Below are 24,547 nucleotides of genomic sequence, written 5' to 3' on the forward strand. Positions count from 1 at the left end.
AGTCACAAATATAAGAACCAAATGTAGTTACCAGTCCCTCTCTTAGTAGAGTCAACCTGATAAACTTTTAAACTGTATAAGAAAAAACTATCTCTTTTGTCATATGTAAGATATATATCATTTCTATGTAAAACATTTTTAAACATCAACTCATATTTGGATGTAGTTTTTCATCAAAAGTATATATGCCATATTATAAGTAAATTACTACCAGTAAAATTGAATTAAAACTAACCAAAATACTAAGCACTTATTGGCATGCATAATTCAAAATTCAAGTTGACCTACTTTCAAACTATTTAAAGGGAGTGTATGTTCATTTTGAATTAAGATTTAGTAAAGTAATGCTTTTTCAAATGCTAATATCCAAACTGTAGCAATAAAAAGTAAAACCCTTTTGGCCTTTGCCTTCCTCAAGTCTGATTTCTATTCATTTAATAGCACAGCAGCACATTTCTCATTATTAAATTCAGTGGAAATGTAAGCTTCTATCAAATTTTCAAAGAAACATGATTTAATTCATAAAACAGTCAGGTGCATTGACATAAGTTATCTATATATTCCATTCCATTCCATTCATTGAATTACATATTACCTTGGCCTCGGGTTGTTTCCCTTTCACTATTTCTAGTTAGGATACTTAAAAATATTAAAGGAGTTTGATATGAAATACAGATCCACAAAAATAAATGAGAATTTGGATGAGATTTCCATTAGAAGATTTCATAGCTCAAAAGCATTAATAGTCTAACCTGAACTGGAGAAAAGAAACCTCGAACGAAATGAGTTTTGTCTTCTCTACAAAAATCATAGTGAAAAGTTTAAGAAAACAGAGGCTGAAACTATTGACTTAAAATGAGAAATTTAATTGAGTCTTATTTGTTTGTACCAACCTATTTTTCATGAATAATGGATCATCTGCACAAAGATATTATGATCAAAGCAGTGCAATATTTTTCTTATGCCTACGATTAGAATTTCACCTCCCTAAATGAGTTGAATTCCTACTGCATTTCTTACAAGACAGGAAAGCCACTTCATTACTACTTCCATTCTTACTCAATAAAACATTAACAGAAATTAAGTTAATGTAAATGAATTAACTAAAATTTGATTCATTCATATATGAACCACTCATATTTGAACACTTGTTTTAAATTTCAATTGCATTTTGCCAAACATTCTTGTGCTTTGTTTTCTAAATATGCAGATCATTTTTAAGAGAAATGTAAATGTGTATTGATAAATTATTGAAACATAATCGTCAAATCTTTTTTTATGGAACAATCTGAGATTCAGTAAACTTAAAGCCTTTCCATTCCCATTCAAGATACTTTACTTTTTGAACCAAGAAAAACATCAGGAAAAAAATGTATTTTTTCAAGAAAAGCTGATTCTAATGTCAAAAGTTTCAGTACAACTATGAAAGTTAGGTTCTAGGATTTAACCTAAAATATTTGGTCTATTTGAAATCAAAATGGCTACTTAGTTAACTATTTTTACATTGGGATACATCACTATACTAGGGAATCAAAGATAAACGTATCCTTTTTGTTCTATACCAGGCTATGCTACCATCTGAAAAGATGGGGGAAATGTGTTTAGATGGATGTGAAAGGTTAGGAATACTGAATTATATTGCTAAGAGAGATAGTGAAGATTAATTATGTGTAAACAGATGGAATAATATCTCGAAATTATAAAAGGAAACAGATGGAATTATAAGCTACTAAAAGTAATTTTGTGAAAAGTTGATTTTTTAAAGCAGCATTCAAGGCTGAATCAATACCTTCTAAATAAATATTGTATAATTATAAGTTCCTGAATTACAAGGCAGCTTCATGTGTTTTTAATGGGCAATGTGGATATTAAGTTCACCTTTTCATTATCCTCATAAAGATTTAGAAAAATATTATATTACCTTATATTACACAAATGGTCTTTACTGGAGATTACAACTCCCTTTATTAGACTAGCACTACTATCTAAACAACTTCTAATATCAGGCTAAGAGGACTGATGTTAGAAAATTGTTGTTGTTTAGTCTTCATGATAACAAATTATAATGAATATGTTAAAAATCTAAATAGAAAGTACTATTATTTTCCACAATACCATAATGAATGTGAAACAATTACTACAGTATAACTGTTACAAGATTACTCAATTTAAAATAGATTACTCCTAATTTCAGCTCTTAAGAACTAATTGTTTTTTCAAACCACTTAAAGATAAAAAGCAGGATTATTAAATCAGAGCATTATGAGCAAGGTTCAAATAATCATGCTTCATTTCATTAACAACATATAGTGAGGCCTAGAAATTTTACTTTTGTCAAATTTGTCACATATTATGGCTTTAGGGCAGTTCTTCAACATGGTTTTGATGATACAAAAGCTACTGGATAGTTCAAATAAAAATATCTTCATAAGAAGTGATATAAATGAAAGTATGTAAAATAATCTTAATAGAATAAATAAAAACAAGTGTCTGTCTAGTCTACCATACTGTAAGAAACAGTAAGCCTGGAAAAGGATAAGACACTGAAACACCTTGTTAATTGGATCTCTTTCAACTTTGCTCTTAAAAATCAAAAAGAATCAAAAAGAATGCCATTTTTGAGGAAGGAAAGGAACCATTTCATTCATTATTCAAAGACTGAAAATTGTCATGGCCAAAATGGTATCTAGTGAGGATCTGTAATGATGAGGCTGGAGACTTATAACTTATGCCTTATAATGTACAAGGGAGTCAAGTACACAAGTATTTCAGTAATACCTTGTTACTCATGAAATTCACCTTACTGGTAAACTAAATTAAATAATGTTTCAAATAGTTCAATGTTTCTTTTGAGCTGTTATCTTTAAAGAAAAAAGAAAAAGCAGGCCAGGGAGGGTGGTGTGTGCCTGCAGTTCCAGCTACTTGGGAGGCTGAGGTAGGAGGATAGCTTGAGACCAGGATTGGGAGGCTGCAGTGCACTGTGATTATCATGCCTGTAAACAGCCACTGCACTCTAGCAAGAGCAACAAGGCAAGACCCCTTCTCAAAAGGAAGGAAGGAAAGAAAGGAAAAGAAAGGAAAGGAAGAGAAAAGAGAGAAAGAAAGAAAGAAAACTTGTAAATGGAATACAAAACAAAATTAGTAAAATCTTTACTGAGTTAATTGACAAAATTTGTTAAATACCATTGAGGCTTCTAGTGAAAGTGAAAACTGGTATACAATCTTTCTGGAAATATTTTTAATAATACTTATAAATAGCCTTGAAAATTAGTCCAGCAGCTCCTTAATGACATGGTTCATTCCAGAGTGGAGTCAGGGAAAATACAAGATGATGCTGAAAAACTCTGTGGTACCAGACTGTAAGGAAGTATTCACAAAAGGATGGAAGCATGTTAAAAAAAAACATGAGAGCTCTCAATTGACAGAATTCATTGAGAAAGAGTTCTCAATGTCCACAGATTAAACAATCTGAACCACAAAGTACTGGATTATGACCCAGAAAATAAAATAAATACCTTTGAGTCCATACTGAAATAAATAAATAATTGAATAAAAAAATGGAGAAGTAACAGGTCTTCTCTACAGATTTCCAATATCTAAATGCAGAAGGAACAAGAGAAATAGTCACCATGCTGCTTTCTTGATTTATTTTTCAGACAGTTTCCTGTTGGCATATAAAAATGCTACTAATTAGCATTTTGTATTTTGTATTCTGCAATTTTACTGCATTTATTTTCTAGCCCTAACAGTATTTTGGTGAAGTGCGTAGGGTTTTTCATATATAAGATCATGTAGTCTGCAAACAGGGACAATTTTTGACTTCTCATTTCCAATTTAAATGACCTTTATTTCTTTTGCCTAATTGCTCTGGCGAGGACTTCCAGAATTCTGTTGAATAAAAGTGGTGAAGTGGGCATCCTCATCTTGTTTCAGATTTCCAAAGAAAAGCTTTCTACTTTTCCCCTTTCAAGTATGATGTTAACTGTGGGTTTGCCATACATGGCCTTTATTGTGTTAAGGTATGTTCCTTCTCTATCTAATTTGGAAGGGTTTTTATCACAAAGGGGTATTAAATTTTATCAGTTGCTTTTTCTGCATCTATTGGGATGATCATATGGTTTTTGTTCTTCTTTCTGTTAATGCGGTGTATCATGTTTTTTGATTTACATATGTTTAACCATCCTTGCATCCCTGAAATAAATCCCATTGATTGTGGTGAATGATCTTTCTGATGTGCTGGGTTCAGTTTGCTAATATTTTGTTCAGGACTTTTATGTATATGTTCATCAGGGATATTGGCCTGTAGTTTTCTTATTTTGTTGTGTCCTTGTCCGGTTTTGGTATCAGGGTATTGCTGGCCTCAAAGAATGAGTTAGGAAAAATTCCCCTCACTTCAATTACTGGAATAGTTTGAGAAGAATGGTATTTGTTCTTTATGTGTTTGGAAGTATTCAACAGTAAAGTCATTAGGACCTGGGCTTTTCTTTGATGGGAGACTTTTTATTACTGATTCAATCTCATTACTTGTTATTGGTCTGTTCTGGTTTTCTACTTCTTCATGATTCAGTCCTGGCAGGTTGTATGTGTCTAGGAACTTATCCATTTCTTCTAGGTTTTCCAATTTTTTTGTTGTATAGTTGTTCATAATAATCCTTTGTGTTTCTTTGACCATAAGTTGAAATGTCTACTTTTCGATTGTATTTATTTGTCTTTCTTTTTTTCTTAATTAGTCTAGCTCAAGATTTATCTATTTGATTACCTTAAAAAAAAGAAATACCTATAAATAAATTTAACCAAGGAGATGAAATATCTCTAAAATAAAAACTATAAAACATTTAGGAAAGAAACCGAAGAAGACACAAATGAAAAGATATCCCATGATGATGATTTGGAAGAATTAATATTGTTAAAATGCTCATACTACTCAAAGCAATCTACAGAATTAATGTAATCCCTATCAAAATACCAATGACATTCTTCACAAAAATAGAAAAATATCTTAAATTTTGTACGGAAGCCCAAAAGACCCTAAATAGCCAAAGATATCTGAGCAAAAAGAAGAAAGCTAGAGGTATCACACTACCTGACTTCAAAATATACTGCAAAACAATAGTAACCAAAATATCATGGTGCTGGTATAAAAACAGACTCATAAATCAGTGAAATGGAACAGAAAACCCAGAAACAAATCCATGTATTTACAGCCAAATTATTTTTGACAAAGGCACCAAGAGCACACATTGAAAAAAGCCTTGTCAATAAATGATGCTGGGAAAACTATGGCCACATGCCAAGAATGAAACTAGACCCCTATGTATCAACATATACAAAAATCAACTCAAAATGGATTAAAGACTTAAATGTAAGACCTGAAACTATAAAACTACTAGAAGAAAACACATAGAGGAAATGCTTCATGATATTGGTCTGGGCAAGGATTTTCTGGATAAGACCTCAAAAGCACAGGCAACAAAAGCAAAAACAGACAAATGGGATTACATTAAGCCAAAAAGCTTCTGCTCAGTAAAGGAAACAATAAGCAGAACAAAAAGACAACTTAATTGGACAAAATATTTGCAAACCTTGCATCTGACAAAAGATAAATACCAGAATTTATTTAAAAACTCAAACAAATAGCAAAAAATTAAATCAGAAACTCAATTAAAAAGCAAAAAATTAAATCACCTAATTTAAAAATGGGCAAAATATCTGATTAGACATTCATCAAAATAAGACATACAAGTGCCTAACTAGCATATGAAGAACTGCTCAACATCACTAAGAATCGGGGAAATGCAAATCAAAACCACAATGAGATGTCACCCCCGAGTTAGAGTGGCTATTACAAAAAGAGAAAAACAAACAAACAAATGCTGGCAAGAATATGGAGATTTTCTCACAATTGGTGAGAACGTAAATTTATGCAGCCATTATGGACAATATCCTCAAAAAATTAAAAATAGAACTGTCATATGACACAACAATCCAACTACTGGCCATATATCTAAAGGAAATGAAATCCATATGTTGAAGAGATATTTGTACTCCCATGTTTACTGCAACACTATTCACAATATCCAAAACACAGAGTCAAATTAAGTGTCCATCAATGAATGAGTGGATTTTAAAATGTAAGCCAGATAGGCCGGACACAGTGGCTCACACCTGTAATCCCAGCACTTTGGGAAGCCAAGGTGGGCGGATCACCTAAGGTCAGGAGTTCGAGACCAGCCTGGCCAACATGGTAAAAACCTGTCTCTACTAAAAAACACACAAAAAATTACCAGACATGGTGGCAGATGCCTGTAGTCCCAGCTACTCAGGAGGCTGAGGCAGGAGAATTGCTTGAACCCAGGAGGCAGAGGTTGCAGTGAGCCAAGGGTCGCGCTACTGCTCTCCAGCCTGGTCAACAAAGTGAGACTCTGTCTCAAAAAAAAAAAAAAAAGTATATATATATATATATATATAATAAAAATAAAAATGTAGGCCAGGTATAGTGATGCACACCTGTAATCCCAGTGCTTTTGGGAGGCAGAAGCAGGAGGATTGCCTGAGGCCAGTAGTTCAAGACCAGCCTGAGCAACATAGTGAGACTCTGTCTCTACACTAAAAAAAAAAAAAATTAATTAGCCAGGCATGGTGGTGCACACTTGTAGTCCTACCTACTCAAGAGACTGAGGTGAGAGGACCACTTCAACCGAGGTCCTTGAGGCTGCAGTGAACTATGATTGTACCACTAAACTCCAGCCTGGGTGACAGAGCAAGACCTTGTCTCTTAAAAAATAAAAAGGCCAGGCATGGTGCCTCACACCTGTAATTCCAGCACTTTGGGAGGACAAGGCGAGTGGAACACCTAAAGTCAGGAGTTCCAGACCAGCCTGGCCAACATGGTGAAACCCCATCTCTACTCAAAATACAAAAAACTTAGCCAGGTTTGGTGGTGGGCACCTGTAATCCCAGCTACTCAGCAAGATAAGGCAGGAGAATTGCTTGAACCCAAGAGGTGGAGGTTGCAGTGAGCTGAGACCATGCCACTGCACTCCAGCCTGGGCAGCAAGAATGAAACTCTGACTCAAAAAAGGTAAATAAATAATAAATAATAAAAATAAAATGTAATACAAACACACTAGAGTACTATTCAGTCACAAAAAGAATGAAATCCTGTCATTTACAACATAGATAAACCTACAGAACATTACGTTAAGTGAAATAAGTTCAGCACAGGACAAATACTGCATGATCTCACTTTTACAAGGGGTCTTCTAAAAGTTCACAGAAAATGTGTTTTATAAGAAATTTGCATGAATTTCAAAAAAAATTGCACCAAAATAAACTCATACTAACTTGTTATAACACGTCTGATGAGTATCTAGAGGCACCTAGACAGATAAGACATGAGTTTGAAAAGAGCCCATATCAAAGCAACACAAATTCTGCTAAAATTGAACCAAGAACAAACATCAAATTTATGGTGAAGCCTAAGTGGAAGAATGCTGAAATCATTGATGCTTTATGGAGACAATGCCTGAAATAAGTCAACAGTTCACAAATAGATAACTCATTTTAAGAAGAGAAGAAATAACGTTGAAGCCCACAATGGCAGATCATTCATATCAATTTTCAAAGGAGAAAATAATCTTGTTTGTGCCCTAATTGAAGAGGACCAATGATTAACAGCACAAGTGATAGCCAGCACCATAGCCATACCAATACTTCAGCTTACACAATTCTGACTGAAAAATTAAAGTTTAGCAAACTTTCAACTAAAACTGTGTCAAAATCATTGCACCCAAATTATATGCAGACAAGAGCAGAACTTTCAATTAAAATTTTTAAACAAGTGGATTCCAGATCCTGAAGCATTTCATTGATGAACTGCAAAAGAGATGAAACATGGCTTTACCAGAATGATCCTGAAGACAAAGCACAGTCAAAGCAATGGCTACCAAGAGGAAGATGTGGTCTTGTCAAAGCAAAAGCAGACTGATCAATAACAAAGGTCATGGCATCGGTTTTTTGGGATGCTGAAGTCATTTCGCTTGAGGACTTTCTGGAGGGCCAAGGAATGACAACATCTGCTTGGTATGAGAGTGTTTTGAGCAAGGTAGCCAAAGCTTTAGCAGAAAAGTGCCCAGAAAATCTTCACCAGAGTCTTTCTCTACCACAACAATGTTCCTACACATTCCTCTCATCAAACAAGGGCAATTTTGAGGGAGTTTCAATAAGAAATTATTAGGCATCTACCTTAAAGTCCTGGTTTGGCTCATTCTAATTTCTTTTTTTTTTTTTTTTTTTTTGAGACGGAGTCTTGCTCTGTCACCTGGGCTGGAGTGCAGTAGCCAGATCTCAGCTCACTGCAAGCTCCGCCTCCCGGGTTTACGCCATTCTCCTGCCTCAGCCTTCCCAAGTAGCTGGGACTACAGGCGCCCGCCACCTCGCCCGGCTAGTTTTTTGTATTTTTTAGTAGAGACGGGGTTTCACCGTGTTAGCCAGGATGGTCTCGATCTCCTGACCTCGTGATCCGCCCGTCTCGGCCTTCTAATTTCTTTTTTGTGTAAATCTTTAAAAAAATCCATAAAGGGCACCCATTTCTCTTCAGTTAATAATGTAAAAGAAAGACTGCATTGACATGGTTAAATCCCAAGACCCTTGGTTCTTTAGGGATTAATTAAATGGCTGGTATCATCACTTACAAAAGTGTCTTGAACTTGATAGAGCTTATATTGAGAAATAAAGTTTATATTTTATTTTTATCTTTTAATTACATGTTTCTACAAACCTTTTGAATTCTCATTAGATGTGGAATCTTAAAAAGTTGTTTCCATAGAAGTAGAGAATAGAATAGTGGTTACTAGAGGCTGGGGAAGGTAGGGAGAAGGGAATGATGGGGAAAAGTTGGTCAACGGGCACAAAGTTACAGTTAGATTGGGGGAATAATTTCTGGTATTCTATTGTACAGTACAGTGACTATAGTTAACACTTAGGTATTGTATATTTCAAAATAGCTAAAATCAAGGATTTTGAATGTTCTTATAATAAAGAAGTAAGTGTTTGAGGTGATGGATATGTTAATTACCCTTATTTGATTATTATACAATGTATACTTGTGTCAAAACATTGTATCATACATATTTATAGAATAAATATGTATAATTATTATGTTTATTAAAAACCAAATAAAAGTTTTAAAAAGTCATGAGGCAGACACCTCCATAAGTGAAACAGGAAATATTTTTCAATGAGTGCTAAAATTAGTGTGCAAAAGTTTGAGGAGAAATAGGATAGTCACATAGTCTCAAAATATCTCCCCAAATATATTATTACAAGGGGAAACTTTCTTGACTTTTCAATGGGAAAAAAACAGAAGATAACTCCGTAATCAAAGTTAATGTCACCAGAAGTAAGATATGTATATCCTGATATAATGAATGCAAAATGGAATATCCCTTCTACAGTATTATTGACAAACAATGCATAACCTCAATCTAACTATGAAAACCTCAAACACAAATTGAGTAACAATCTCCAAAAAATTGACCTGTACACTTCAAGAGTGGCAAGGTCATGAAAGAAAAAGACTCAGTAAATGTCACAAACTGGAGATTAAAGAAATGTGATATCTAAGCACAATATGGTACTCTGAATTGTATCCTAGAACAGAAAATGGACATTAGTGAAAACACTGGTGATATTCGAATATGGTAGTTTAGTTAATATAATTGTATCAATGTTAACTTTCTAGTTCTTATCATTAATAATACTTAAGTAAGATGTTAACAGGGTAAGGTGGATGAAAAGTATATGGAAATTCTGTACTATTTTTGCAAGCATTCTGTGAGTAAAAATAGTTAAAACATGACAAAATTAGTTTATATTTACTTTTGATGCCTCCTAAACTATCTTAAAAAATCAAGTATTAATTTTATAATTAGAAAAAGAATTATACTGTATTATAATTATCAATTTATATTATTGACATACTTCTATATTATTGTCAAGTGGATAAATCAAGTTATTGAGTAAGCATTATTGAATAAAAGATTGAATTAATTGTGCATATCAGATAATGATTTTCATTCAAAAGGAAAACTATTAAGCCAAGAATAACAGCTACTGTTATTAAGTCATTAGTCTAAATGATATAATATGTATTTTTTCATTGCTTCTCATAAACCAGGGAGATAGATATATTATTACCATTCCTATTTTATAGGTAAGAAAAGTAAGACTTTGAAAACCTAGATAACTTGCCAAAGTTGACATACCTCCTAACTGAAACCTTTAGAATTTTCCAACTTCAGTGTCCAAACTCTTAACAATTAATGTCTGCTAGTGTTGCTGCTTAATCTATCCTCATGATATATTTAACAAGGAGTTCCATGCACTTGGCTCTGTGAGAGCAGCACAAAAATTATCTAAAATAAGCTGCTTTCAAGAATCTAGCCACTGATTGAGGCAACAAGTTATATGTATTTGCATTTAAGTAAAATAATTTACATACAGATGCTTCTCAATTTACAATGGAGTTATGCCCTGATAAATCCATTGTAAACTGAAAATTTCATAAGTTAAAAGTGCATCTTCCATATATGGCATTTTCCATTTACAATGGGTTTATCCAGAGGTAACACCATGCAAAGTTGAGGAGTATACTGAATGTCCATAGATTTTGTACCATGGTAAAGTTGAAAAATCATAAGCAACAAATCATAAATTGAAATCATCAGGATATATATACATGTATATACACAATATTGCAAAGTAGTAGGTAATATGCTAAATAAGTAAATAAGCACTTAATTTTTCTACCCCATTATGATTTATTGGTAAAAAGGCTGTTTTGTGGCAAACTTAGTCTCCCAGCATTCTTACAGTTAAAATAATTTATAAATATACGATGATCTTTCTATTTTGTTGATATTTAAGGCAAAAATCCTCAAGATTTAATGTACATAAGAATCACCTAGCAGTTTTTTAAATGCTAGTGTCCTTACTACTACCCTTTAATATTCTCAGACTGTGGGCTTAGATAAGGTCTGGAACTTGAATTTTTAACTAGCCCTCCTGACGATTCTGATGCAGGTGGTCCTCAAGAGCAAGGTTTTCAATAATCCTGTTGTTTAGGAAAAAAATACCAAATTTTTATATTTACTATAAGTGCTCTGTCAATTATATATCACATGTTTTTAACAGACATTTATATCATAAAGTTATATTACAAAGTACATGGTTATACACTCAAATAACAAATTATATTATACCTTAAGGGTGTATATTGCTGCTGACTCTGTGTTGGGTTTGTTGTGTGTATGTGCTGTTTTTTTTTTTTCATTTTTAAACCACATTCATATATCTGAAAAAATCAGAAGCATTTGGAGAGGCTTATTCCCAGAAAAGCTTAAATATCAACAGAAATTCACCACTTTATGAAAAAAGCAGTGTGGATCTAACAATAATGAAATGTGCTTCCTAAGCAGAGCTATGTTTTGATCCCATCTGGTAGTTGTTATATACCTACTTTTCATGTCACTTGCTTTCTGAAATTTGACTAGGTCATCATCTTTGATATCAAAGCCTCATTACTCAAAAGGGGGAAAAAAAGACACTAGAAAGAAATAGCCTTCTCTAAATAATTTTGGTTTTCCAGAATTAGCAAGAACAAGTGGAGTTACAAATAAATGTTGGAGGCACTCCAGCAACCTAGCACATTCAATATGCAATGGGAAAATTCTGCCTTAAAAACTTGCTTATTAGATCCTTAGAGCATAATTTTCATGATGAATGAGCAAGTCTTGCTGATGTTGGTATAGGGACTTTGTCATTAATTCATAGCTATACCAAGAGTCTTTGGCTATAATATATCCTCACTCTATCCAACTGAGTTTGTATATGAATCTCCATTTTCATCTTCTGAGAGCACCTCTCGAGTTCTGAGCTACTTGGAATTCAACATGAATTTGGTATTTAAGCTCAATGTAGGAACCATTATATAAATGGCACTTCTGCATTTTTTGTGTTATTCTTGCTATATTGCATAGAAATTTACACTAAGACAAAACTACAAAATATTGCCATAAGAAATTAAATATCTAAATGCAGTGTGACTCAAGTGAAATAGTTATCTCTCTCTCTGGTACATAGAATGCACCACATATTCTCTTAATTCAGCTTTGAAGATATATTCCAAGACCTCTAGGTCTGCAAATAACCTGAAACCCTGACCAATCTCAGCATTATCTTGACAAAGAGAAGCAAATTTGTAGCAAAGAATTTCTTGTGGGGGGTGGAAGTTATTTTTATTTTGTGAATATTTTATTTGCCCTCTTCTTATAAGCATTTTAGATCCTTGGCCTTCTCCTTGTTCATGATAATGCTAAACAGTAACTTACTTTTAAAATAATGTTTTGAAATAAAATTTCATAACATAAAATTCACCATTTTACAGTGTGCAATTCATTGGTTTTTAGTATATTCAGAGTGTTGTGTAACCATCACCACCACATATTTCCAGAACATTTCCATCACCACAAAAAGAAACTCTGTACCTATTAGCAGTCACTCCTAACTCTCCCCTATATCCCGGTCCTGGCAACCACTAATCTACTTTATGTCTCTAAGGATTTGCCTATTCTAGACATTTCATATAAACTGAATCATGAAATATGTGTCCAAAAAGACCTGACATTTTATAGCACCTTGTAGCAGAGTACTTTCGTATTTTATTGGAGGGGAAGATGTGAAAGCTCATTTTATAATGGAATTCTTTTTTATTGTTTAATTAGCCTTAAGGAAGACAAGTTACTTATTAACTAGATAAAATATTTTCAAATCCTAGCTTAGCACTTCTTAGCTATGTGAACTTGGATAATTTACACAACTCTCTCGACCTCAGTTTCTCATCTGCAAGGCTGAAAAACATTAGCAACTTTTCAGGATTATCATGAGGATTACGGGTGTTTGTACCTATCATGAGCCTGAGACAATATCTAGTATTACTTTACAAACATTGCCTAATTTCCATTTTAATTTGGAACTCAGCTATTGATGCTATGATAGTAATAGAGACTATATAATAGTGGAAAGAATGATAAGTGAATAATCAAGAGATTTGGACTCTAGGCTGAGTTCTGCCACTAACTAGCATCATAAGTAGCATGCCCTTAAATAAATCTCTTTACGTCTTTGATGTCCAGCTCCATCATCCATAAATTAAGGAGCCAGTCTAAAATCTAGACTTCAGTTGATCTCTACAGTCCTCTGGTCAAAGCATATATGAAGCTATCTACTAAAAATGATGGTGTCAATAATGAATAACCTCCCAAAACAATCTATGTCAGAAAATAGAAGGGAGGATTACTCCCTAACTCAGTATGTGAGGCCATCACCCTAATACCAAAATCAAACAAAGATATTATAAGAAAAGAAGACTGCAAACCAATATCCCTCATAAACATGAATGCAAAAACGCTCTACAAAATATTACCAAATCAAATCCGGCAATGTATAAAAAAACTGACAATACCAAATGCTGGTAAGCGTGTGGAGCAAGAGGAAGTTTCATTCATTGCTGGTGAGAATACTAAGTAGTACTGCCACTACTAAAAACAGCTTGGCAGTTTTTTAAAGTACTAAATACTCTTATACAATCCAGTAATAACATTTCTTAGTATTTACCCAAAGAAATTGAAAAGATGTCCACACAAAGATCTGCACATGGATGTTTATACCAGACTTATTCATAATTGCCAAACTTGGAGGCAACCCAGATATTTTTCAGTGGGTATATGGATAAATAAACTGTAGTACATCAAGACAATGAAATATAATTCAGTGATAAACAGAAATGAGATATCAAACCATGAAAATATATGGAGAAAATTTAAATGCCTATTACTAAATGAAAGAAGCCAATCTGAAAAGGCTATGTACTGTGATTCCAACTATATAATACCTAAAAAATGCAAAACTATGAAGAAAGTAAAAAAAGTCAGTGGTTGCCAGGGGGTTAGTGGAAAGGGAGGGACGAATAGGCAGAGCACAGAGGATCTTTAGGGCAGTGAAATGACTCTGTATAGTACTATAATAGCGGATACATATTATTATAAATTTGTCCAAAACTATAGGATGCCCAACACCAAGTCTTAATGCAAACTGTGGATTTTGGGTGATAATGTTTCATCAACTGTAACAAATGTACCACTCTGGTGAGAGATCTTGTTAATAGGGGAGGCTATGTATGTGTAAAGGGCAGGGGATATAAGGGAAATCTCTGTACCTTCTGCTTAATATTGCTGTGAACCTATATCGCTCTAAAAAACAAGACCTATATATATATATATATGTAATTCCATAAAAGATGCCAAATTATTCCCTTTTTCTAAAAAACAAAAAAGCAGTACACCCCAAAGAGTATCTGAGACAACTGTCTGTGGTGTGAGGATATATTAAAACTTCAATTTAATTTTATTTTACCTAAAAAGAAAACATAAAACTTAACTAATATTTACTATATAGATTGACAATGGTGTCCTCACAGGAAGTCAAGTGATCATTGTCATGTGTCCTATGTGATATGAGAAAGGAAGAAGTGAAGTCTCTCTCACAGAAGGGCTGAGAGGGGCATCAACATTTCTCCACTTACTTGCGGCACATCATAATGCACTGCAATCTATTCATGCCCAGTTTGGACTTCTGAAGCAAGCATCACTCAAGGTTAGAAAGAAATGATACACTGGCAGTATCATTGTATTCTGACCATGCTCTCTGACTCTATTTGAGTTCCAGACCCTGGCCCAGATATTTTCTAACTCTTCATCATAAACTAGCTCACTTCCTAATCTGATCTCAATATTTTATCATTAACATAATGTTAATAAAGAAGTAAACTTAATTCCTACAGCCTTCAGATTCTACCACTCATTCCCAACCTTAGCATTCTATACATATATTTTATTTCTATAGTCACTCACCATGCTGGAGTAACAATTCAATCATGAAAGTAGAAATGAGGATTAATTTCTTATACTGCATTTTGCCTCCTACTGACTATGAGGTGTAGTGAGCATGTTTTCTTTAAACTCAGATTATAATTTAAATTTCAATTCAAATTGAAAAGAAAAAACAATATTACTTAGCCAATCCATGTGCTCTTTTTGTTACTTTGACATTTTAGTCCCATTTTCCTTTCCCTGATTTAATAATATTGAAGACTTTTATAACTTTTTTCCACAAGTAAAACAATTCAATAAACTGGGCCACTTGGAAATATGGAATTAGCACTTTCTAAAAGTACTAAATCCAATCATCTATCCTATATTTCAAATTACATTTTAAAAGTGAACTTTACTGTAGTTTTATACTTTAGGGAAATGTTATAAGTAAGCTCAACTTAAGTCCTTTTTCAGACATCAGAATCTTAGAAGGGATCCAAAGTGAACTCACTATAGATCACCCAAGATTAAATGTCATGAGATATAAATATTTGTTATATATTCTCCTGGAAGCTTCTTCCATGGCCTGATAATTTTTAAATTGTTAGGTTACTCCTAAAAGCAAATTCAACATTGAATATCAAACGAAAATGTGAAATCATAATGCAATCCTAAATATTTGGCTAATTCCATCCTTACTAAAACAATATCACCATTATTACTGTTACGTATATTCCCCATATGCATCCATCTCAAAAAGGTTATAACAATTATTAAACATTTGGGGAGAAAGCAGCAGTCTCTTAAAAAGTTAAATCGAGTCCTATTTCTAGTCTAGCTGGAGTGTGAGGTTTCACTTATATAGGGTGTTTGCCTGCCTTATTTATTGCTGCATCTCCAGCACCAAGAATGTGATTGGCCAACAGTAGGCACTTAAGAGAATGCATCTTTCTGGCACACTTTTTCTATAACTTCAGACATAACAGTCAGTTGCTACCAAAACCAGACTATACACTTAGCCAACAAGAGTGAACGCCCTAACCCTTGGAGTGATTAGAGTCTACAAAATGCAATGATGGCTTGTCCAGCAAAAGGAAATTATCTTCCTAAGAAGCACTGGGAAAAAAAGAGAAACATGTCTAGGCCTCCTCTGCCCATATCCTTCAAATGTACTTTATATATACTATACTAAATGGAGGTAAACCCTGGGAGGCTTAATGAGAATCTATTCCTCCATCACTTGAGTCAGGATTAATACATTCACTCATCTGACATTCTTATCTATTCTTATTTTTCTTTCTCTTTCATTTCTCTAGCTTTCTACCTCTGACTGCTTCTGTCCCATATCTAATATTGGCTTTTAATGCCTGTCCAATTGGCTCTCCAAGCATATTGCAAAGTTTTCATAATAATAACTAAAAAACTCCACCTCCCACCTCCACTATGAAGAGTCTTTTCCAGCTCTCCATTTTCCACTTTTCCTTCTTCGTAGACAGTACTGACAAGCCACTTTTCATAAAAACCTGAAACCTATGCATCATCTCAGTATCTATATTGAGATGAATATAACAATAACATATTCATTTACAGCAAGATTGACAATGACAATAGCAAGTAAGTTTTATTGAACACTTACTAAATGTCAGAAACTTCATACAAGTTATTTAACTTGCTCATTCTAAAACTCAAGAGATATATAGTAACATTCCCTTTTCATTTTTCAGTTGAAGACACTATGACTTATAACCTTCCCAATATCATTTAACAAATAAATAGCAGTGTTGGGCCTTGACTGTGTTCTAAATATTATGCCATATTGCCTCTCACATAATTATTTGCAAAGTCGTCTGATTAATTTTCTAAAACAAAGCCCAAAGCTCTCTTCCAAGCATGAAAACTTCAGTCCAGGGAACGGAACATGTTAAGCCTGGTTAAGAATGTAACGTAAAAAATACTGAATTTTTTTAAAATTTCTGAACTAGTTTTAGATGACCTAAATTCTAGTCCTGGTTTCATCACTGGGTGATCCTAGACATGTTATTCAGAATCCCTGTACCTCAATTTCTCACCTTGAAAATGAAAATAATAAAATCTGCTTTACATAACATGTTTGTTTTGAAAACTAAACAAAAAAATATTTTCATAAAAGCAACTGGGGGAGTTGCTATACAAGTATAAAACTGGACCAGTAATTCAGCATCCTCTCTAGCCCATCGGGCTTGTTTTTCTTGTAATGATCTGCTAATATGATTCTCTTTTACCATTAAACTGTCACCATTTTGTACTGACCATTAACCCCATGGCATGCAAACTTTTGACTCTCGCTTTCAAAAATTTCCATCAGATGTATTGTAGACCTTTTCTGGAAAGACTTTTATTTTCTCTGCTCTTTTAAGCTATAAATTGGTTGCCCATCTAGCCCAGTAATGTCATCCTCTTAAATTCCTCTAGTTAATCCTCATTTGGTCCTAAACCCTTTAACTGTTCCCCACAAGTGACAATCCATAAGCCACATCAAACTGGCTTCAGCCTGCTTTTCTAGGACAGGTTTCAACACCCTATCCCACCCCCACTGCCAGCCAAAAAAAAAAAAGAGTTGGGGGTTTCCCTAAACCTTCCCTAACCCCCATACCACGATTCCTGTATATAGTTCCTGTCTCATCCAGGGAACAAGAGTTCCCTGATATTCTTAACACTAGTTATTCTGCATACTAACAGAATCCTAATTTATGTATTTGTTCAAGTTTGGGAAGATGGACAAATCTTTTACACTTTTTTTTTATAACTCCACTTTGATGCCACAAAGAAATATCTGTATTTTTAGGCAGGCAGGATAATTGACAAACTTCTTTCTCCCGTTCCCTTTTTCCCGGCCCCCCTACCCCCACGCTGCCCCTGTCATCTATTGAGACTCTATTCTTGGTGGTAACTCCTTGCATTCTTCCCATCACTCTGCTCCCTCCCTGCTCAAACCTGGCGTCCGCAGGAGAACTGGGCATGCTCAGTCGCCACAGTTGTTTCCGAGGATGCAAACTGGAATCTTTTTGCAGCATGTGAGCCCGGCAGGAGAGGTAAGGCCCTGAAAATACAGTGGCCCAGAATTTGCCCACTCCTCCTACGGAAGCATTTTGTTGAAAACCTAGGAATGGACTCGGAAATGGACAGCTCACCGCCAGTCCCTTCCGTGCAAGGTGGGTCACCAACCTTAGTAACAGGGAGCTGAGAAACAGCCCCTCCGTCTGGTTTGGTGCAGGGAGGGGATTTCTGCTGTGGTAGCACTGATAGATGGCTGGAAGCTATGACTGTCATCTCTGTTGCATCAAGAAAATACTGTTTTGTTTTTTTTTTCTTTTTTCCTTAAACACAGCAACAGCAGCTGCTCCAGACTGAAAAAGATGTTGCCTGAAGATCTCTAAAGTCTGCGAGCCAGACAGAGAGATTGTGGAGAGGATAGGCAAATCAATCACTTATTCAAAAATTAAATTTAGGGAAACAGCTTAAGAACCCAGAGATAAACAGATGGGCTATTACCAAATGACAGTTCAGAAACCTTTCTGATATTCAAATCTGAATTGTGTGTCTGTCCCTCAAAAATGCATACCTTCTTTGTATAAAAACCATTACACATTTCCCTTTGAGAAAGAGACTGAACACACACACACGCACGCACACACACACACACACACGATCGTCCTGTTCTTTCCCCTGGTTTCTGTGGAGATTAAATCTTCAGAGCTGCAACAGCAGCAGATTCCCTCACCTCACTGCCTGGGGATGAGGCAGGGGGAGGAAATTGGACAGGGATCAAACATGATAAAAGGGGGCTTCTTTGCAAGGGCTTAAACCAGTACACAGCCTGAGAAACAGAGAGATAAGCAGTAACAGGCAGGCAGAGAGACACATAACTGCCCCTGCTGCTAAAACCTAGCCATTTCTTCAAACAGCAGCAAACATGAGACATTTCATCACCGTAGTGCATCCATATTGAGAAGGGGGGGAGAATCGTGTGCTTTGCTTTATGCATTTCAGTCTCCCAAGATGGGAGGAGACCCCTGTCCATATGTCGTAGGAGCTATCCACCACCCCAAAAGTACACTCACTTCACCTAGCTAGCAGACCACTTGCCTAACAGGTTTTGCAGCAAACACGGTTAATCTATGTGATAGCAGGTTGTCTCTTACCGTAGGCAGCAGCGGCTCCATTTGGGCTCCCTGGTCTTTAATCTCCATGTTTTGTAACGCCTCTGGAATAAGCACCTTGCTCTGCAGTGTCTTCAGTGTCTTACACTCAGCCCGGCACTCGCTCTGCTTAGTATTCGGATCAGGTAGCTCTGAAGCAGGAGGCAATTGCACACTCCAACTCACCAGAGTCACATGGCTCCTACTCACTCGGGCTGCTGGCCAGGTTTTGCACTGAATGCCTTGGATCCCTGGGCCGGTAAGAGAGATCCCCCAAGCCCTGTATCACTGCCCACACCTGGCTACTAGCATAAAATACAGCAGACAATGCTACAAGTCTAATGGGCATTAAGAATCTCAGCTAAGATGCTTACTTTTCATATAGACTAGTCCAAGTTGGCCTCCAATCAAATCAGTCTGATTTTGACACTTTGAAGTAACTCACTTCATTCTCAGAACCCCATAGGAGACATAATTCAAGCAAGATGATGTCAATAAGGTTTACTAGGTGTTCTGCTCTGAGTACCTGGGGGCTTTTAAAACTGATAAGATGACCTTAATATTAGCATATCTTATTGAGGCTGAAGTATTCACCACCAACGACAACAAAATCAAGCATTTAAGTCACTGTTGACTCAATAAGGATTGGACAGATATTTTCAGTATTTTAAAAGTGAAAAACTTAGGTAAGTTATACATTATTAAAAATAAAGTATATGTTTTTCTATGATTTCCCAACAAAAATGACAGAGAAAGAAAATATTTTGATAGCAGGAATGATTAAGATACTAAAGCACTTTGAAAAGACAATGAATCTGAAAAGAACAGCCCAAGCATGTATCCCTTTGCCTAAAAGTCTCAACAAAATAGGGGTAGGGGATTATTTAAATAATCTACAGAAGAAAAGACATGCTCTTTCGTAGGAAGAAGTAGTTGGTAAGGATCATCAAGTGACTACACATATTTCCTAAAACTGATTATAGATCTAGAGTATTTTAAGTAATGAAGCCCATATATCACTGAACTCCAGACTAAATGTATGAAGGTTACAAATGAAGAGTAATAAAGAACTTTCAGGGATTGAAAGAGGGTGACTAAAAATTATTGACATAGTTTATCTTAAATAAGAAAAATTTTACCAGATTCTAAAACCTTTAATAAGCAGAAATGAATAAATTATTTTAAGCAATACACCAAAATTTCCCATAATGCTCATTGCAAGTGGAATTATGGATAACTTTTATCTGCTTTCCTTCTCAATACAATTCGTTACAACAAGCTTCTAATATTTTTATAAGAAAACAATTATTTTTAAAACCCTAATGATTAATATATTTAAGTGGCTACTTTGTGCATAGCCTACTGAGTTGATACCAAGGGTTTACATAACAAGATATTTGACTAGGAATTTACTGATATGGGGGTCAATTTTATTTTCTACCACAGACTGATGAATAAAAGCTACTTTCCCATTCAAGTGACCATAATCAACAATCACAAACAATTTGTTAGCATAAAAATAGTAACAACTTCAGAAAGATTGTTTCTATCCCATTGAGAAGCCTATGTTGTCCCACTTATATTTCTTCAAAATTAATTTAAATATAACTAAGAAAAAGTCTGCCCCTTAATTCCAAAAGTCAAAATAAAAGTAAAATTGTATTTAAAATTACTTTTTATGAATATTTTCCTAAATGTGTATTATTAAACTACAAAGGTACTTTGCTGGAACAACCATTGCTTGAGTGCTTACAATATGACAGAGCTACTATTTCTGCCAATATAATAGGACTTAGCCAGGGTTGCAACAGCAGACAGTCTACTTCTAAAGATCAAGAAAGCCTATGGATCTAAAGTTATCTGATCCAAGATGTCAACTACCAGCCTAGCACAACAAAGTGGAGAAAGAGAAAATGATCCTCATTTAATCTGCTACCTATCTAATAGAATATATTAGAATTCATACCCATGACCTGAAAGAATGCATCCACATACTAAATAAGTCCCAATGAAGAAGATATGTATAAAACTAATAACTCCTAGGAGGAAAACCATCAGTAGGTAGTGAAATTTCTACTAACAAAATCATGGAATTTTACAGCTCAACTTCTCCATTGATTTTCAAACTCAGAAAGTGAAGAGAAACAGATGGGAACAGGAAATACAAATTGCATGAACAACTTTTTCTCAACTACATATTATCTGCCTTGGAGATTCTGCTATGTCCTTGGTGGGGGTGAGGAGAAGAAATAAGTGAGGATATACTTTTTGAAAAATATTCCCAGGTAAATATTATATTTCTTCCAGTCTGGAGCTCTTTCCACTACAGTAAAATTTCCTTGGATCCAAGATGATAAAAATAGGTTCCTGTTTAGCCTGATCCTATTTAGAAATCCAATGAGATTCTATTAGTACAATTTGACAGCAATGATTTCAATCATCACATTAAAGTAATGCAAGACTGAATTTGTCCAAGGAACTAAATGTTCCAGACACCCTACTGGAATGAGACAATAGTCTGATTTTCACTCAGTCAGTCCTACTATGTGTGAGGTACTATGCTACTTGCTGTCATACACAGCAATATTAAAGTGGAATTTTTCTCTCTGAAGAATGAAATAAAAGTAGGGATCGGCCACAAGCCAACCATACAGACAGAGGAATAACAGAAAGCACTAAACAGAAGAGCCACCTTCCTGTCCAGCTGCCCATGTTGTGACCAGTAGGAAAGGAATACAGCTACCATGGTGTGCTTCCTTCCTTGATCTTTCCCGTATCTTGGGACTCTTGCTGACCTCAAATTTTACTAATCCCTTAAGTATGCAAGTCAGTGTGGATTCCATGTACTTTCAGTTCCTACCCTCTTTTGCTATTTTAAGCCCCTGGTGTTCAGATATGCACATTAACATAATGTTTGTCTTAGAGAAAAGACCATCTACTATTGATTGTATTGGAAGAAAACACTGGATTCTAAAGGTATTGCCAACACTGGTATTTCAAGAAAACACTTTCAGTCCTGGTGGTATTGAGTTTCTGGCTTAGATCTGAAAGTTCTTTGCTTTGGCCCTTTTTAACATAAAATAACTAAATTTTAGGTTGCAATGAGTTCAGAAATATAGTCTGAACAGTAATACTATGTTAGTGGTAATATTACCAGTTCAAGAATAACATTTCAAAAAATTACTATTTTTCACATATGAAAATGCATCACTGCACTACTTATGTCATTTATTTATGTTTCATTCCTTTGTATCTCTTATCCCTTGAGACCTATACAAATGTTCTCAACAACTTAAAGCATTATTTTGAAGATTTGTCAAATACAGTCGACCCTTGCCAAATACAGTTGACTAAAGTTTGTATTAAAACTATTAGTGATGTAGGGGTTAGAGGCACCAAGCCTCTGAGCATTTGAAAATCTATGTATAACTTTTGACTACCCCAAAACTTAACTACAATACTGTTGACCAGAAGCCTTAATAATAACAGAAATAGTCAATTAACAGATATTTTCTATGTTATATGTTTTATATACTTACAATAAAGTAAGCTAGAAGAAAGTGTTAAGCAAATCATAAAGAAGAGAAAATATACTTACTGTTCATTAAGTGAAAGTGGATCATCATCCTCATCATCTTCACTTTGAGTAGGCTGAGGAAGGGACGGAAGAGGAAGATTGGTCTTGCTATCTCAGGGGTGGCAGAGGTAGAAGAAAATCTACATATAAGTGGACCTATGCAGCTCAAACCTCTGTTGTTCAAGGGTCAACTGTATATCAATACAAAAGTATTTTGTTGAATTTGACCAACTCAAGAAATACCAAAAACGCTTTCTTGACAGCTTAAAAATGATGGCACTTAACCATTAAGAAAAAGGGTAAGAATGCCCATTCTAAAACCTGGCATATCATAAGGAACTTCTTTATATAATACTAAAATTTAAAGGTGTCAAATGACACAACGTTTTTACAGATGTTCTTGGACTCCAACCTGATAGTGACTCTGGTCATCAACTATGAAAAGGAATATATAAAATAAGTAATTAGGGACCCCATTCCAACATCGGGCTAATGTCCCACTTCTCTTAGTTCATGACTGGTTTTTCTACTTCTGAAGATTGGAACAAAGACCTGATTTCCACTTTCTGTCTCAATTTCCTCCTACAGGGAAACTCATAGAAGGCCTACTCTCTAGTTCTAGATGGCAGCATCTTAATTTAATTTAACTCAATTCAATAAAAATTTGAGTACCTACCATGTGCTAGCAACTATACAGAAACAAATAATAAGACATAGCCCCTGGACTCAAGAGATAATTTAGAAGAGAACAAAGATCACATCATTCAGCAAGGTACTATTTAATTTTTTAAAAATTCTGCAAAAATCAGAGGTAGGCCAGAAAACAAAATGACTAACTTTTAATAGCATTTTTCTCACCTTTACTACAGAGATTTAAAATCCTTAGGGGATTTGTTTTTATGGAAAGATCTAATTTTCCTTTGCTTGTTATATAAACAAGAATTATATGCATGCCTCAACTTATTACTTCTCCAATTATCAGCCTTTAAGCCTAATTATCACTGTCTTTGTTAAATGGTCCACAATGTGTCATTTCTATTCCTAACTTGAAAATAATCAATATCACACTTACAGAGTTAATCTTGTAACTAATCCTTAACGTGTCCTTTTCTATCCCAAGTTATGAAAAATTACACTAAAATAAGCATTATTCACAGTGTTCTATGTGTAAATTTTAGTATACATTCTCAAATGATGACAAACGAGAAAAATATTTGTGTTTATGATTGAGTTTGCACTCTGCCTGTCAAACAAAGATGGCAAATGCCATATGGGAAAAATATAAGAAAAAAATCAAAATGTACCTGTAGCAATTTCTCAGCTTCATCATAAGCAACAGAATTATTAGTGAAAAAAGAGTGTTCAGATGCATTTTACATGGTCTTGTATTACCTAAGAACCTGAATTTTTTTTTCATTTTGCTGTAATTTTCAGATTGTACCACAATTCACATGTGTTTATGTATTATTTATGTAAAGGGCTTTTTTCCTAACAGAGAGAAAATCTTATCTGAAACTGTAACTTGGGCAAAGCATAAAATAATCTTATGTAGACCTTTTTTATTAGTTGATTTAACAAAGATTAAGCACAGATTTTTTACTCTGTGATGGTACAAAGATAAGTAAGATAGGATCCCCAACTCTCTAGAATCGGAAACAGGTGATTATTTCAGTGTACTGTGGTGATAAGACAATGAGCTGTCCAAAATATTAAAGGAGTATCAAATAGGGACATAATGCCCAACTAATGAGTTTGTAAATCAGGGAGATGAAACATAAACTAAAGGATGAGTAATGGCAAACCAAAGTGAAAAAGCCCTTTTATTATGGAAATTTTTCAAAATTCAGAGCAGTATAAAGATG

At 34.6% G+C, this 24,547-nt stretch overlaps 1 protein-coding gene across 4 annotated transcripts in view; it reads right to left on the bottom strand.

The window, feature by feature from the left end:
* SLC4A10 (solute carrier family 4, sodium bicarbonate transporter, member 10) overlaps positions 1–19,343 on the bottom strand; it is a 379,697-nt gene extending 360,354 nt beyond the window's left edge. For 3 of the 4 annotated variants that reach the window (XM_011947103.1, XM_011947100.1, XM_011947101.1), the window contains exon 1: positions 19,112–19,338. In XM_011947103.1, the coding sequence (XP_011802493.1) occupies positions 19,112–19,159 (48 nt within the window). In that variant the 5' untranslated portion in view covers positions 19,160–19,338. Of the gene's footprint in view, positions 1–19,111 lie in introns of all 4 variants that reach the window. The other variant, XM_011947102.1, reaches the window with a different exon arrangement.
* Positions 19,344–24,547: the final 5,204 nt, after the last annotated feature.

Source organism: Colobus angolensis, unplaced genomic scaffold (genome assembly GCF_000951035.1).
Source record: "Colobus angolensis palliatus isolate OR3802 unplaced genomic scaffold, Cang.pa_1.0 Scaffold259, whole genome shotgun sequence".
NCBI lineage: Eukaryota > Metazoa > Chordata > Mammalia > Primates > Cercopithecidae > Colobus > Colobus angolensis.